The 13435-nt window shown below is 44.7% G+C and overlaps 1 protein-coding gene across 1 annotated transcript in view; it reads left to right on the top strand.

Moving 5' to 3' along the window:
• The first annotated feature begins 1766 nt into the window (after positions 1 to 1766).
• LOC307090513 (protein sidekick-2-like) overlaps positions 1767 to 13435 on the top strand; it is a 281140-nt gene continuing 269471 nt past the window's right edge. The window contains 1 exon segment of the mRNA XM_079757197.1: positions 1767 to 2515. Within this exon segment, the coding sequence (XP_079613323.1) occupies positions 2374 to 2515 (142 nt within the window). The 5' untranslated portion in view covers positions 1767 to 2373.

Below are 13435 nucleotides of genomic sequence, written 5' to 3'. Positions count from 1 at the left end.
TGAGGTCATTAACACGAAGCAAATGTCTCAAAGAAAAAAGTTCAATTAAGTTAGGAATTTACATTTATTTGACTTCTGTATTTCACGTATTGGTTTCAACCTGTGGTGACGGCGGTGGCTCGGAAATGTACTTACAAAATATTGCTGATGAGAGTGCAGTTTATATTTAGCACATACACGTCAAACGGGCCATGCTTGCACACAGAAGGTGTGTTGTTATCTCAGTGGGAGGGCTGTTAAGTTAGAATTCGTGACATTTTGCCGGTATAATCAAACCAAGCCCAAGTTTCCCTCCCCGTCTCTCCTCTGGTTTTCTCCCACTTCTGAGGAAGGAGGAGGAGAAGGAGGAGGAGGAGGGCTGATTTTTCACAGTTTTAGATGTTAAATATGGACACTAAAGACAGATCTGGAACCAGCCTTGATTCCCCGGCTGCAAATGCAGTCTGATGGAGATGACTCACCGAGTCAATATCGTGTGGGGTTATTGTTCCCGGGGTGGCTGTGTGGAATGCTTGGAGTGTTACTCCGGCGGATGACATTGGATCTCATAGTGAATCCTTCCGCACCTGGTTTGCTTTGACAGCTGGAAGAAAAAATAACGAAAATTACAACAAAAGCTCACAACTTTTCCTCTTGTGTGAGGAAAACTTTCTATTTCTTTCTGGAAATATCCGTTTTTTTTTCTTTTCTCAAAATGACCCGCTTGGTGCCGTAGACCAGGACTGGAAGGAGGTACTTTGAGAAATCATAATCATGTAGTAAAGCTGCCCTGCGGGGTGGACGAGAAAGCCCTCCATCTTGGTTTTCCTGACGTTAACTGTTCTATTATTACCTCCATGTGTGCACTGTATTACATTTTCTATATAAATATATAAATAAGAGGGAGAGAGAGGGGGAGAGAGAGAGAGAGAGAGAGAGAGAGAGAGAGAGAGAGAGAGAGAGAGAGAGAGAGAGAGATTGAGAGAGAGAGAGAGAGAGAGAGAGAGAGAGAGAGAGAGAGAGAGAGAGAGAGAGAGAGAGAGAGCTCTCCAGTGCGCTATAAGGAACAGAAGAAACCATATTTCCGCGCCGTGGGTTTTCAGCACGTCCTCCTCCTGCTGACCCCCACACTGCTGGGCACAGCCGGGCTAGACGTGGAACAAGTCACGGCCTACATGCATGTCCCTGTCCCCTGCCCACGGTGTCATTCTGCAAACACAGGCTAATCCTCTCTGCTCTTTCCTCCTTCTTTTTCTCTCTTCACTGTTTTATTCCGCGCTCTCGCTGAAGTTGGATATAAACATCACACCACTGGTTCTCTTAACAGGGTGCATATCTGCCCTCGATATCCATTGTAATGTAGATCTTTATTAGCGTTTCTTAGAATAAAATCCAGTTTACATCTAATTTTAAAATAAGACACAATTCATTCAATAGTACCCAATTGGCTGCTTTTTGAAGAAGAAGAAAAACACCCGAAATGCTTGCTTCACCAAATTGCAGAATGTGTTCAACGACCGCCTGGTACCACTACTACTATAGGGAAATGTGTTTTATTTTTCGCCGCGTGGTGGCAACCTGCACTACACTCTCCCGGACGCTGCTCGCATCACATCGGGTCACACCGACTCAAGGAACCGGGTGGAAGGCTTCTCTCTGTGAAGCACATCAGCGGTGCCTCTCCTCCTCCTCCTTCTCCTCCTCTTCCCCCTCCTGCTCCTCCGTAGCAGCAGCCATGCCGGTGTGACTACTTCAAGTTTTTCCTCTACTACTGAGCATATTTTTCCCCCAACTCTCCCCTCCCGCGGTTTTCAGCCGTCCTCCTGAAGACCCGTTAGTCGAGCTGGTCGCGTTGGGCGCATCATGGAAGTTAGTTCACCGTGAGATTCAACACTGGTGGCGCTGGCGAAGGCTTTTATAAGGTTGCTGTTTGAAGCTCGCGCGTTTTGGGCTCGCGGGCGTTTCGGTAGGGAAACCAAGTCGAAGGAGGCTGAAAGTGGGCAGAATTTTCTCCAGGACCGAGTGGCAGAAGTATCGACAGACGACAGCCTTTAACCGCTCCTCTTTACAGGTGGAGAGAGAGACAGAGAGCGAGAGAATTGGACCGGGCATTCAAACCTGTACGGTATTAGCTGATTAGGAATGTCCTTTCTGGACTGTTGGGCATCTGCTGGGGTTGTTTGAGACAACAAACCGTCTCCTACTTGGAACTGAAACCTCTCATTGTGCCTGAAAATACTTTTTTTCGGACGCCGGCTCGAGCACTTTTGCCCCTCTGCTCTGCGCCCCGTGCTGCTGTTTGGCGCTCCGCCTCGCGGGAGACGACTCGAGCCCCGACGCCGCGTGCGGACCATTGCCCCGGAGCGGAACGCGTGCACGACCCGAGAGCGCAACATGTCTCGAGCGCGTGGGGCAGATGCCGTCCACCTCACCTGCTTCTTCCGGACACCGAGCGGGGACCATGCCGGCGGACAGATGTGGCGCCTCACGTGGATTGTATTTGTTTCCCTGTTTATTTACGGCACATCAGCACAAGGTAAGATACCCGGGGATGCTGTTAGAGAGGCACGGGGTGCCATCTTACCAGGCCTACATAACTCCATAGCTTACAAGTTCTGGGCTAGACATGTTTAATTTTGAGGATCGTTTGGAGTTGTACATTACTGCTGGGTAGGATATCTGATGTACCCATTCATCTCGTATGCTTACGCACGTACAAACTCACACAAGCGCGCGCGCATGCACGCAAACAAAAGCGCGCGCGCATGCTGGCACGCACACACACACACACACACACACACACACACACACACACACACACACACACACACACACACACACACACACACACACACACACAAACACCCAAGCGCGCGCACACAAACACCCAAGCGCGCGCACACACGTACACCAGCGTGCACACACGCGCGCGCGCACACACACACACACACACACACACACACACACACACACACACACACTGAAGTCGCGCGCTTATTTATCAGTGCTTACTGCTCTTTCAATTGATGCGGTACATGTTGACCATGCACTTTACAATTATGTCATTTGTGTCACTGAGATGCGTATTACGCGTCTCAGGTCAGACTCGGGTCAATTTCTACTTATACATACTGAGTATATATATATATATATATATATATATATATATATATATATATATTATATACTATACTTACTTATAGGCTTACATTGGAAAATTTACCATATCCTATATTTGACATACGTGTTCTTGTGACAGTTGAATCATTTCGTTTTACGCAAATTATGCATAAACTTAGTTCGGGTAATAAGGGCTACATTTCTTGTTCGTACAGTATGCTATTAGAGAGTCATTACAGGCCCAGCTGTGGAAAATGCTAATTTGATTTATACGTCCTAATTAATTAATCAAGCCATCCCGTGGTGATGGATGTTTGCACAGCAAACAAACAGCTGCACTGTAAATAAAGAGTTCCAGCGCACGGTCACACCCCGTAGTTAAAGCAAGGGCAACGTCAGTGGGTCTTAAAACCAGCAGTGTTAAAAAAATAAAACATAAGGACCCGTTTTTTCAACGAGAGGAAACACCTCTAGAAGAGCTATGGCCAATTTGCAGCGTCCACCACAAGAAGAATCCATGATGGCACACTACTACCAGTGACAGATTCACGATATCCCCTAATGAAATAATACAGCACTTAAACCTTGTTGGACTTCTTGAACTCCCAGTGAATTCTTAGGGGGAATCAATGTATCGAGAGCTCCCCTCCGCTTATTGTCTGTGATGAAACACTGCAGATTCTTTATTCAATGTTTTATTCATCAAATACGAACCGAGATAGAATAAATATATACTCTCCGATTTCGTATCCTCAAAGGATTCGTAGGCGACCCAAAACGACCTACTCTATATGTATGGGGGACGACCAGAGCAACAGACTTCTGAGGGATGCAGCGTGACCCACACCTGCACTCTGTTGGCTGTGCTGCAGTGTGTGGCTGCACCATCCATTTCTTATCATTACACGTATAACGAAGCTGGCGTAGCACCGCGTAGGTGACACATGGCTAGCTCTCTCTCTCTCTCTCTCTCAAGTGCACTCTCTATCTCACCCTCTCGCCTACGTTCTCGCGCTCTGTCTCACTCTCTCTCTCTATCTCTCTTTCACTCTTTCTCTCTTGTTCGTAGTTGCCCTCTATTACCCCCCCCCCCCAACACTGTCTCTTTTATCTCGCCTGTTAACACATTTCGGTTACCTTCCTGCTTCCCCACCTCCCCCACACCCCTTGCCAGTTCGGTTAATTCATGCAAGCGATGGCTGTCCTCGGCTCCACAGGGGGCATTGTACGTCTGCCGAGCTCGGGTGGAAAAATAGGCACTGTGGAGATGACGTCTCTGTCCGTCAGCCTACTACCCCCCCCCCCCCCCCCCCCCCCCTGCTGCCCAAGTGCTCCTGGATTGGCTCATGGGGTCAGGAGATGTGGGATTTTAATTGGGCTCTCCATAAACTGTGGTGTGGCTCTTTTTCCCCCTTTCTCTCCAATGATTAAGGGCCCCGATCTGGCAAGGAGAGAGAGAGAGAGCCAGGGCCCTCTGGATGGACATGCAGTCCAGCCCCGGCCACGTTTTAATGGCCTCTTCCCCAACTCCCCCCACCCCGCCCGACAAAGAACAGCCTATTTTATAGAGGCAGCAGGCAGGCAGAGGGCTTGATCTAACTCCGAAACCACCCTGACGCTGTCGTGCTTCAAGGTCTTGTTGCTGAGCGCAGAGCGAGAGAGAGAGAGAGAGAGAGAGAGAGAGAGAGAGAGAGAGAGAGAGAGAGAGAGAGAGAGAGAGAGAGAGAGAGAGAGGGGGAGAGAGAGAGAGAGAGAGAGAGAGAGAGAGAGAGAGAGAGCGTGCGAACAGGGGGGCGGTGAACCACACACACACACCAAGTTATCGGGGACCGAAGCAAGGGGCGTTATTGTCACAAAACACATTCTTGCGGCAGCAGAAGAGAGAACAATCCAGTGGTCGACCGATAACTTTCCCCCGGCTATCGCAGAAGGAAGGTCACCCACCCATCCCCCCCCCCCCCCCCCCCCCCCCCCCCCCCACCCAAAGCAACACCCTCACTGCCAAAATAACATCCAAGATGTTTCCCGTAACCATTCCCCCTCATAACCCCCCCATAACGCCTCGCCCGGGTGATCTGTCCCGCTGTCTGTCTGTTTCCAGCGCTTCTCTTTGGGATCTGGGATCAGCAAGGGTAGTGGGGGGGGGAACCATACGGGAGACAGGGGGGAGGGGAGTGACAGACGCTTGCTTGGAATGCTATGTTTGGTGTACACAGATGATCCACACGCACACACACACGCACATGCACACACACACACACACACCATAAACCCACATGCATGCATCACTCAAGGCACTCAAGTGCCGTTTTTTTTTAGCTCGTCTCAAGTGTTTTTTTTATTTTCCGCAGCAGGCCGCGCTGGTTGGAGATTAACGTCGGTGAAGATAGTGATGAGAGGTTGAGTGTGTGTCTGTGTGTGTTGTTTGGGGCACGGGGCTGCATCAAAGAAATGGAAGGCAAGGGGCAGAGGGGCCGAGGGGTGGCTGAAGGGCTATTTTATTATTGGGCACCGGGAAGCGTGTCTGGGATTCCTGGGGTGGTGGTCTATTTGAACCCGATGTTTCTGAACGCAAGCTTTTTGTTTGACCTTGAGACAGTAATAGATGCCCCCTCTTTGGCATGTCAACCTGTGACCTCTGGGCACTCACTCATCATCCCACCGCTCGTCCACATACTGTTCACTTGGTAGGAAAGAATTAGAAATTTGCAGTTGAAACTATGTCTATCACCTGCGACAGATATATTTATACATATATATATATATATATATATATATATATATATATATATATGTATCAGCACGAATTGACAGAAAGTTTGACAATTTATTCTAGTCACTATTCGGTCTTATTTGGTTTAAATCCAGAGCGTCATCTTGGGTGATTCAAGTTCTGAATATTGGGGGTTTTACCCTGAACGGTTTGACTGGCAGTCGAACACACTTACCGCTAGACTCGACTATTCATAGAAGGTCATGAGGTATACTAATATCAGATGACTTTGCTTCCAAGTGTTCTTTTTTTCTATACTAATTCAATTTGGAGATACTGATTGTGTGTCCGTACCTGCATTGCATTTGTACACCTTGTGTGTGCGTGTCTGTGTGTGTGTGTGTGTGTGTGTGTGTGTGTGCATGTGTGTGTGTGTGTGTGTGTGTGTGTGTGTGTGTGTGTGTGTGTGTGGTTGTGTGGAATGGGGCTACTTGAGGAGCCAATTTCGTGTGCGCATGAGAGAGCAATTTCGAAAAGACTACAATTAGATAACACATTTCCATCAAGGCCCCTCCATTTGTGATTTGTCTTTGTTCCACTTCAATACCAACCATTATTAAGTCACCCCTTCTTTTAAATGCTTTTAAAGCACAGAGAGAGAGAGAGAGAGAGAGAGAGAGAGAGAGAGAGAGAGAGAGAGAGAGAGAGAGAGAGGGAGGGGGAGAGAGAGAAAGTTTAGCTTTAGTTTAGCTTTTTTTATTTCGAACATGTTCGAGTAATACAACAAAATGAACTGACAAACAAACAGAACCAATGATAATAGTCAAAACAACAATAACAATAGTCAAAACAAAAGTAATAATGTGAACCAAACACAACCGAAAAGGAGTAGGATGAAGCATATGCTTATTTAAACCTACCCCTTCTCCACTACTCAAGTAAATAACTAACTTATCTTTCTCCCTTAACATACATATTTACATAATACATATTTACAAAAAATAGAAAATAAATAGATTAAATAAATAAATATATAAAACATTTATCATTTAGGAAAACATCTGATTATTAAATCCCTTCTTCCTCCCTGTACCTCGTGAAAACCATGTGTTTGTACCGCTTTTTAAACTGGATCATGCTTCGACATTGCTTGAGCTCCACACCCAGTCTGTTCCACAGCCTCACTCCACAAACTGAAATACAAAAACTTTTTAATGTTGTACGCACCCGTTGATGTTTTAAGTTGAACTCACCCCTCTGATTATAACCCCCAACTCTGTAAAAAAACAAGTTTTGAATATTTCCATGAAGTAGATCGTTTATTGCTTTGTACATGGTTTGTGCTGTTTGGAAAGGAACCAGGTCAGTGAATTTTAATGTTTTTTTCTTGTTTATTGTATTCTTGTTGCAATTGCCGAATAACATGAATTTGGTTTTACTTAAGTTTAACGATAATTTGTTTCTGTCAAACCACATTTACAGTTTGCACATTTCAGTAGTGATCCTCCCCAGTAGTTCATGTAAATCCCCCCCAGAACAAAAAAGTCATCTGCAAATAATACTAATTTTAATGTTTTTGTATATGTCATTTATGTAAAGTTAAAATTGTTTTGGACCTAATACTGACCCTTGTGGGACGCCACAAGCAATGTCCAAGCATGACGATGAATGTTCCCCCAACTTCACAAATTGTTTTCTGTTACTTAAATAACTTCTCACTCAGTGCAATACTAACCCTCTGATCCCGTACCATTCAAGTTCATTGATTAATGTTATGATTAATTGTACCAAAAGCTTTTTTTAGATCTATGAATACTCCAACTGAATGCAGTTTGTGATCTATAGCGTTTGTGATCTCCTCAATTGATTCTGTTAATGCCAGTGATGTTGAGCTGTTTGCTCTAAATCCATATTGGTCAGAAAGTAATTTATGTTTGTTTATGAATTTGTTTATTCTGTTATTGAATAGCTTTTCTAGAATTTTGGAGAATTGTGGAAGTAAAGAAACTGGCCTGTAATTTCCGAAGTCGTGTCCATCCCCAGTTTTATACAGTGGCACAACTTTAGCTATTTTCATGTTGTTTGGGAATTTTCCGGTTTGGAATGATAAGTTACAGATGTATGTAAGTGGTTGAGAGATACCCTCAATGACCTTTTTTACAACTTTCATATCAATTTCATTTGAATCAGTAGATGTTTTATATTTACATTTATTTACCATATCTATTATTTCTTTTTCTTCCACTGCAGTGAAGAACATTGAACTGGGATTTCTTACTATAAGATTATCATTCCAATCCTCAGATGACAATCGATCTGGAATTTTACTTGCCAGGTTTGGTCCAACATTTAAAAAAAATGATTAAAGCTGTTGACCACATCGTCCATATTGTCCTTTTTAATATTATTTTCAATAAAATATTGAGGGTAGCTCTGTTGTTTAGCATTATTTTTAATAATACTGTTTAATATGTCCCATATTCCTTTAATATTGCTTTTGTTATAATACAATATTTTTCTATAGTATTCTTTCCTACATACCCTTATAATATTGGTTAACTTGTTTTTATAGTTTTTATATTTATTTTCTGTCTCTTTAGTCCTTTGTTTTATGCATTCTCTATATAGTGTATTTTTCTTTTTACAGGCATTTTGTAATCCCTTCGTGAACAATCTTTGTATTTTTGTTTTCTGTAGTATTGTTTTATTGGACAATTTGTATCATATAATGCTGTGAATATTCTTAAAAAGGTTTCATATGCACTATCAAAATCATTTTCATTATATACCTTTTCCCAATTTTCTGCTAGTAAATCATTTTTAAATGCACTCATAGTTTCCTCTGTCCTCACGCGTCTATATTTTAGTTTTTCCTGTGGCTGATTCCTCTGGTAGTTGCCGTTATAAACTGTAAACACTGGTAGGTGGTCACTGATGTCGTTAATTAATAGTCCTCTCATTGTATTATTTTTAATATCATTGCTAAATATGTTATCGATTAAAGTGGCACAATGGGATGTGATTTTACTAGGTCTGGTGATTTTTGGATATAAACTTATGCTGTCCATTGTATTGATAAATTGTTTCGGTCATTTTGTGCTTATTTGGATTGAGAAGATCAATATTGAAGTCACCACAGATGAAAAAAACTTTTTGATTAGTTTTTGAAAACATTTCCCCTATCCAGTCCTTGAATGCTTCAGTAGTAGAGCCCGGTGCTCTGTATATACAGCTGATATTACATTTTTGTTTTTTTCTTCACATATTTCAATTGTTATACATTCTAATAAGTTATCAATGACAGTTGTCATATTTTCTACTACTATACAATTCAAGTTATTTTCCACATACACAGGCACTCCTCCACTCTTGTTCTTTCTGTTTACACAGTGAAGTTCATATCCCTCCAGTTCAAAATCCATTCCTTTATCTGTATTGATCCACATTTCTGATATCGCAATTATTTTAAATGTTTTTTTAAATTGACTTAAATATTCCTTGATGTTATTGAAGTTTGCATATAGACTTCTGCTATTGAAATTAATTATAGACAATATGCTGTCCGTTTGAATGGTCTGATTGTACTGTTCAGCTGAGTAATAGCAGCAGTTGTCGTTAATGTTAGAGAAGAAGTTATTGTCCGGGTCTATATCGTGCTCCAAGTCCAGTACATTATGGTCAGTGTATTGAAATGTTCTTAGTTCCAGTTTTCGAGAGAGAGAGAGAAGACAGACACAGGGGGAGACATTCAATGACAGGTATGGACGCTGCGGTGGACTTTACATGCTCTGATTTGTCATTCATCTTAATTGCCAGTCCGGGGGGCTGCTCAGTTGCTATGCATTCCCAGCGCCCTGTGATGTGTGATGTACAAATAGAGCATCTGTCCAATACACTCTATGTTTACTAAAGGTAACAACACGTTGCGCTCAGCATTAGCAGTGTCATATATATATATATATATTTGGTTGTATGTATATGTGTATTTGTGAATATGTGTGCATATTTATTAATATATATATTTATGTATATAGTCAGTGTTTACATTTCTGTGTCCAGAGATAATAGTGTTATGTGATAAATAACAGCCAACATCGCAACAACAAGGACAACAGAGCCTCACTCCAGATAGGTCAATGGATAGCTGCTGCCAATGCAAATGTCTCTCTCTCGCTCTCTGTCTCTGTATCTCTCTCTCTCTTTATCTCTCTGTCTCTCTGTCTCTTTGTCTGTCTCTGTCTCGCTCTCTCTCTCCCTCTCTTGTACTTCAAGGAGCTCCACAGAACCGAGGAAACGTTTTGCTCGAATTCAGAAGACATTTTTGAAGATTTGTTTGCGAGCATTTGGACAGCCCCATATTTGATCATTAATTGAGACGCAATCAGTAAAGATGAGGGCTGAAATGAATGCCTTCAGATCCAAAAAGAACACACAAAACTCTTGTCGTCGCAAACACACACACTCATAAATGTATTCCAACTGAAGTCGGCGTCTTAAAAGCTTATTTGCAATTTCACTTTCTATTAAGAGAGCAAGTGCGACATTAAAAAGGCATTCTGTTTGGATAGGCTTTTTCTTTTGCGTGGGTTGACAGAGAAGATAACAGAGAAGGATGAAATGGGATCTGGTCATTGACTGCCAGGACGTCGGTTAACACACAAAGCCAATGTCTTCGCAGAGACCCTAGTCTGAATTACGATGAGTGGCCATAATTCTTTCTTTTCATGCCCTCTGTTAGGCGGGTGTCCAGCTCACCGTTTTCCCAGATGCGTGTCATATGTGCAAAACACACAGACGTCGTATCGAAGCCAGCTGTGTGAAACGGCGTGATCTGCAAACAGAGGAGGAGCCATGAGCAGGTGCTGCCACCAAGGGCAGAGCGAGTCTTTCTATCTCTTGGGGGGACAGATGGGGTTTGTTGGTGGGGGGGGGGGAAGGGACGAATATCAACTATTTCTTCCCAACCTGGCACTCTTGTGAACGCCTCACTCGTTGACAAAGCCCAAAAATCACAGCGCACCCTCCACCCTCTATCCTCCTGGCGTAGCCGGTAAAACCTTGATGCTGAAGCATTTCCCAGCCACCCACAGTATATTTATAGTTCAGCTTTTAAATCATAGTCTCCTACACCCCGGCACAGCCAACAGATGTTTCCCGTATATGGGAAAGGAATTACACTGACTTCTCTAAATCCTGCTTACTGTGGACTCCTGATACAATGGCCTCTCCCTCCCTCGTGCTCTCGTTCCCCTGCCCTCTCCCTTGCTCTCTTATCGTTAGCCTGCCGCTCTCACCACCCTCCAACCACCCCCCCCCCCCCCCTCCCTCTTTTAAACCAACGTCCAATTAAAAGCATCTAGCCGAGGCCGATGGGGTCATTAGTAAAAGTTGAAGTGCCTTGTAGCGTATCAAAGTGCTGCTAGCAGAAGAGACGCCCGTTGTGCTTAATAATGGATAATATATATTTTCGACTGTGTTACATATAATGTCGAATACCTAATGATAATAACGTTGAATAATAGTACTGTATGCCGACATGCTGGAGGTGTCCTAATGGAGCTCATCAAGATGGCTCTTTTTAAACACGACTCACGCTGTGACAATCTGCACCCTTTTTCCTTTTTCAATTCCCGTGGCTCTGTTGAGGGACGACAACATGGAATGAAGGAAGAAAATATAAGCTATTCTTGTGTGCCGTGTGGTGGCCTCGTCGCCCATCGACGCGACTAAGTGTCTTTCGCACAATGTTTTTGCATACAATTTCACGTAGACCCGAAACGTAGCCTTTATTTCTCGGATATATGATATTCTCGAAATAGCATGCTTACCTTATCTTACCTTACATAAATACATCAGCAAACATGCATTAGCATCCTCATGAAGGAGCAACAGCGTCTCCCACCGTGTAACTGTGCGCTTTCAAACCTCCCTGCTTCATGTGCGTTGCTTTCCCCAGGAATAGATAAGGCGAGCCTAACCTCTGGGGAGGAGGCGAAAAAAAAAAAAGAAGACACAGCTACAAACAATGGCTGCCTTTGCGTGTAGGATGCTCCCAGGTGGCGGTGACGGCGGCGTAGCTAATGCCATGTCAGCTCGGTCCATTCAGCGGCGCCACCACTGGCTAATGTGCTCATTGTCACAGCAGACACTTTCTATCCCCTCCCTCAACTCGTCGGAGCAAACTCCGGGAAGGCTTTAACGCTGTGCTCTCAGATGGCTGCTGCCCCCCCCCACCCGTCCTCCTCCCACCTCCCTCCTCCTCCCTCCTCCCAGCTGTCTTCTTAACCTGCAGATGACTTTAAGGGTAAAAAAAGAAAAGTACTCTAGTTCAGATTCCTCTGCTCGCCTGCTCCCCGTCTTGGCGGCGTCCCAGGCAGCCTGGGCTGAGCGGGCGAAGCGTTGGGGTTCACCTCGGAGGGCGGCCATGCCTGCAGTCTATTCCCGCTCCACGCACTCGCTGTCATCGCGCCTGCTTGTCTGGGCCACCTCCACCCCAATCCACAGCCCTCCCCCCGTCCTCTCCCTCCGCTCGGCTTCTTAATTGAGGCTTGTCTTCGTCCACAATGCCAGGACGGCTCGGACACAAAGCAGGGGCCGCCAGGGTGCCGGACGGTCTGCCGATAATCCATTAGACAAAACCTAGGGCTAGGGTTAGAATGACTTCAGCCTCCCCCCCCCCCCCAGCCCACCTTTCTCCTGGGGCATTGCAGTGAAGGTGAAGCTGCATTTGCAATCGCTTCTCTCTTTGAAGAGGGTTATACCCGTCGAGTCTTCTGAACATGCTTGATAAACTAAAACGCTCGCCCTATTTATCTTAAAAACAATAACACTAATAACGATGCAATCATATTCGATTGTGTCTTCGTGTGTACGTGTGTGGGCTACTTGGCGTGTAAACACATTTATAAATACATGTGCTTTTACAGGGTTGTGCTTATTGTGTGGGCCCCGCAGGTGGAATCCGCCTCGCTGTCTTTGAAGGAGGGCCAGAGCACAGGGCCCTCGTCGGGTTGTGTTGATGCTGTGCCGTGCCGCATTTGATGGCTTCACCTGTTTGCCTTTTGATGCGCCTGGCTTTTCCCTCCAATCCTGCGCTGATTACTGCCTCCGCGCGGCTGGGACCTGATCAAGGCCCGCGTGCGAGGAGACTCAACCCGAGCCTTTCAAGGTGTCGCATTTCCTCGGGTTTCATCTTCAAGGGGACCAAGTCAAACCCATCCGTCCTGCTGTGGATAACCGACACATCAGCAACAATCTCCCCCGCTGGCAGTGGGGGCGGGGGTCTATGTCAAACTGTACTTTTAATGTCTTTTCAATCTGCCCACTGGAAGGTTCTGTGGATCAAATATAGCTGTATATTTATTATATATATATATATATATATATATATATATATATATATATATATATATATGGCGACTTGCAACCGGTGTGATTATGGAGTTGAACTTTCTTTCACTTCTCCTGGGATTTATGTGACAGTAAGTGGCAAAGAAGGAAGGTGTGTTTGGGTGTTTGTGCGTGTGTGTGCAGAGAGGAAGGTGTGTGTTTCCGTGCGTGTGTGTGTGGCTTGTCTGCCTGCCACAGCCGTTGTCTGACCGAACAAGAAATCCACGTAGGCCG

The sequence above is a fragment of the Pollachius pollachius genome (genome assembly GCF_949987615.1).
Source record: "Pollachius pollachius genome assembly, chromosome: 19".
In the NCBI taxonomy this organism is placed as follows: Eukaryota; Metazoa; Chordata; class Actinopteri; order Gadiformes; family Gadidae; genus Pollachius; species Pollachius pollachius.
Note: the sequence above shows the minus strand (reverse complement) of the source record. Positions and strands in the feature narration are given on the sequence as shown.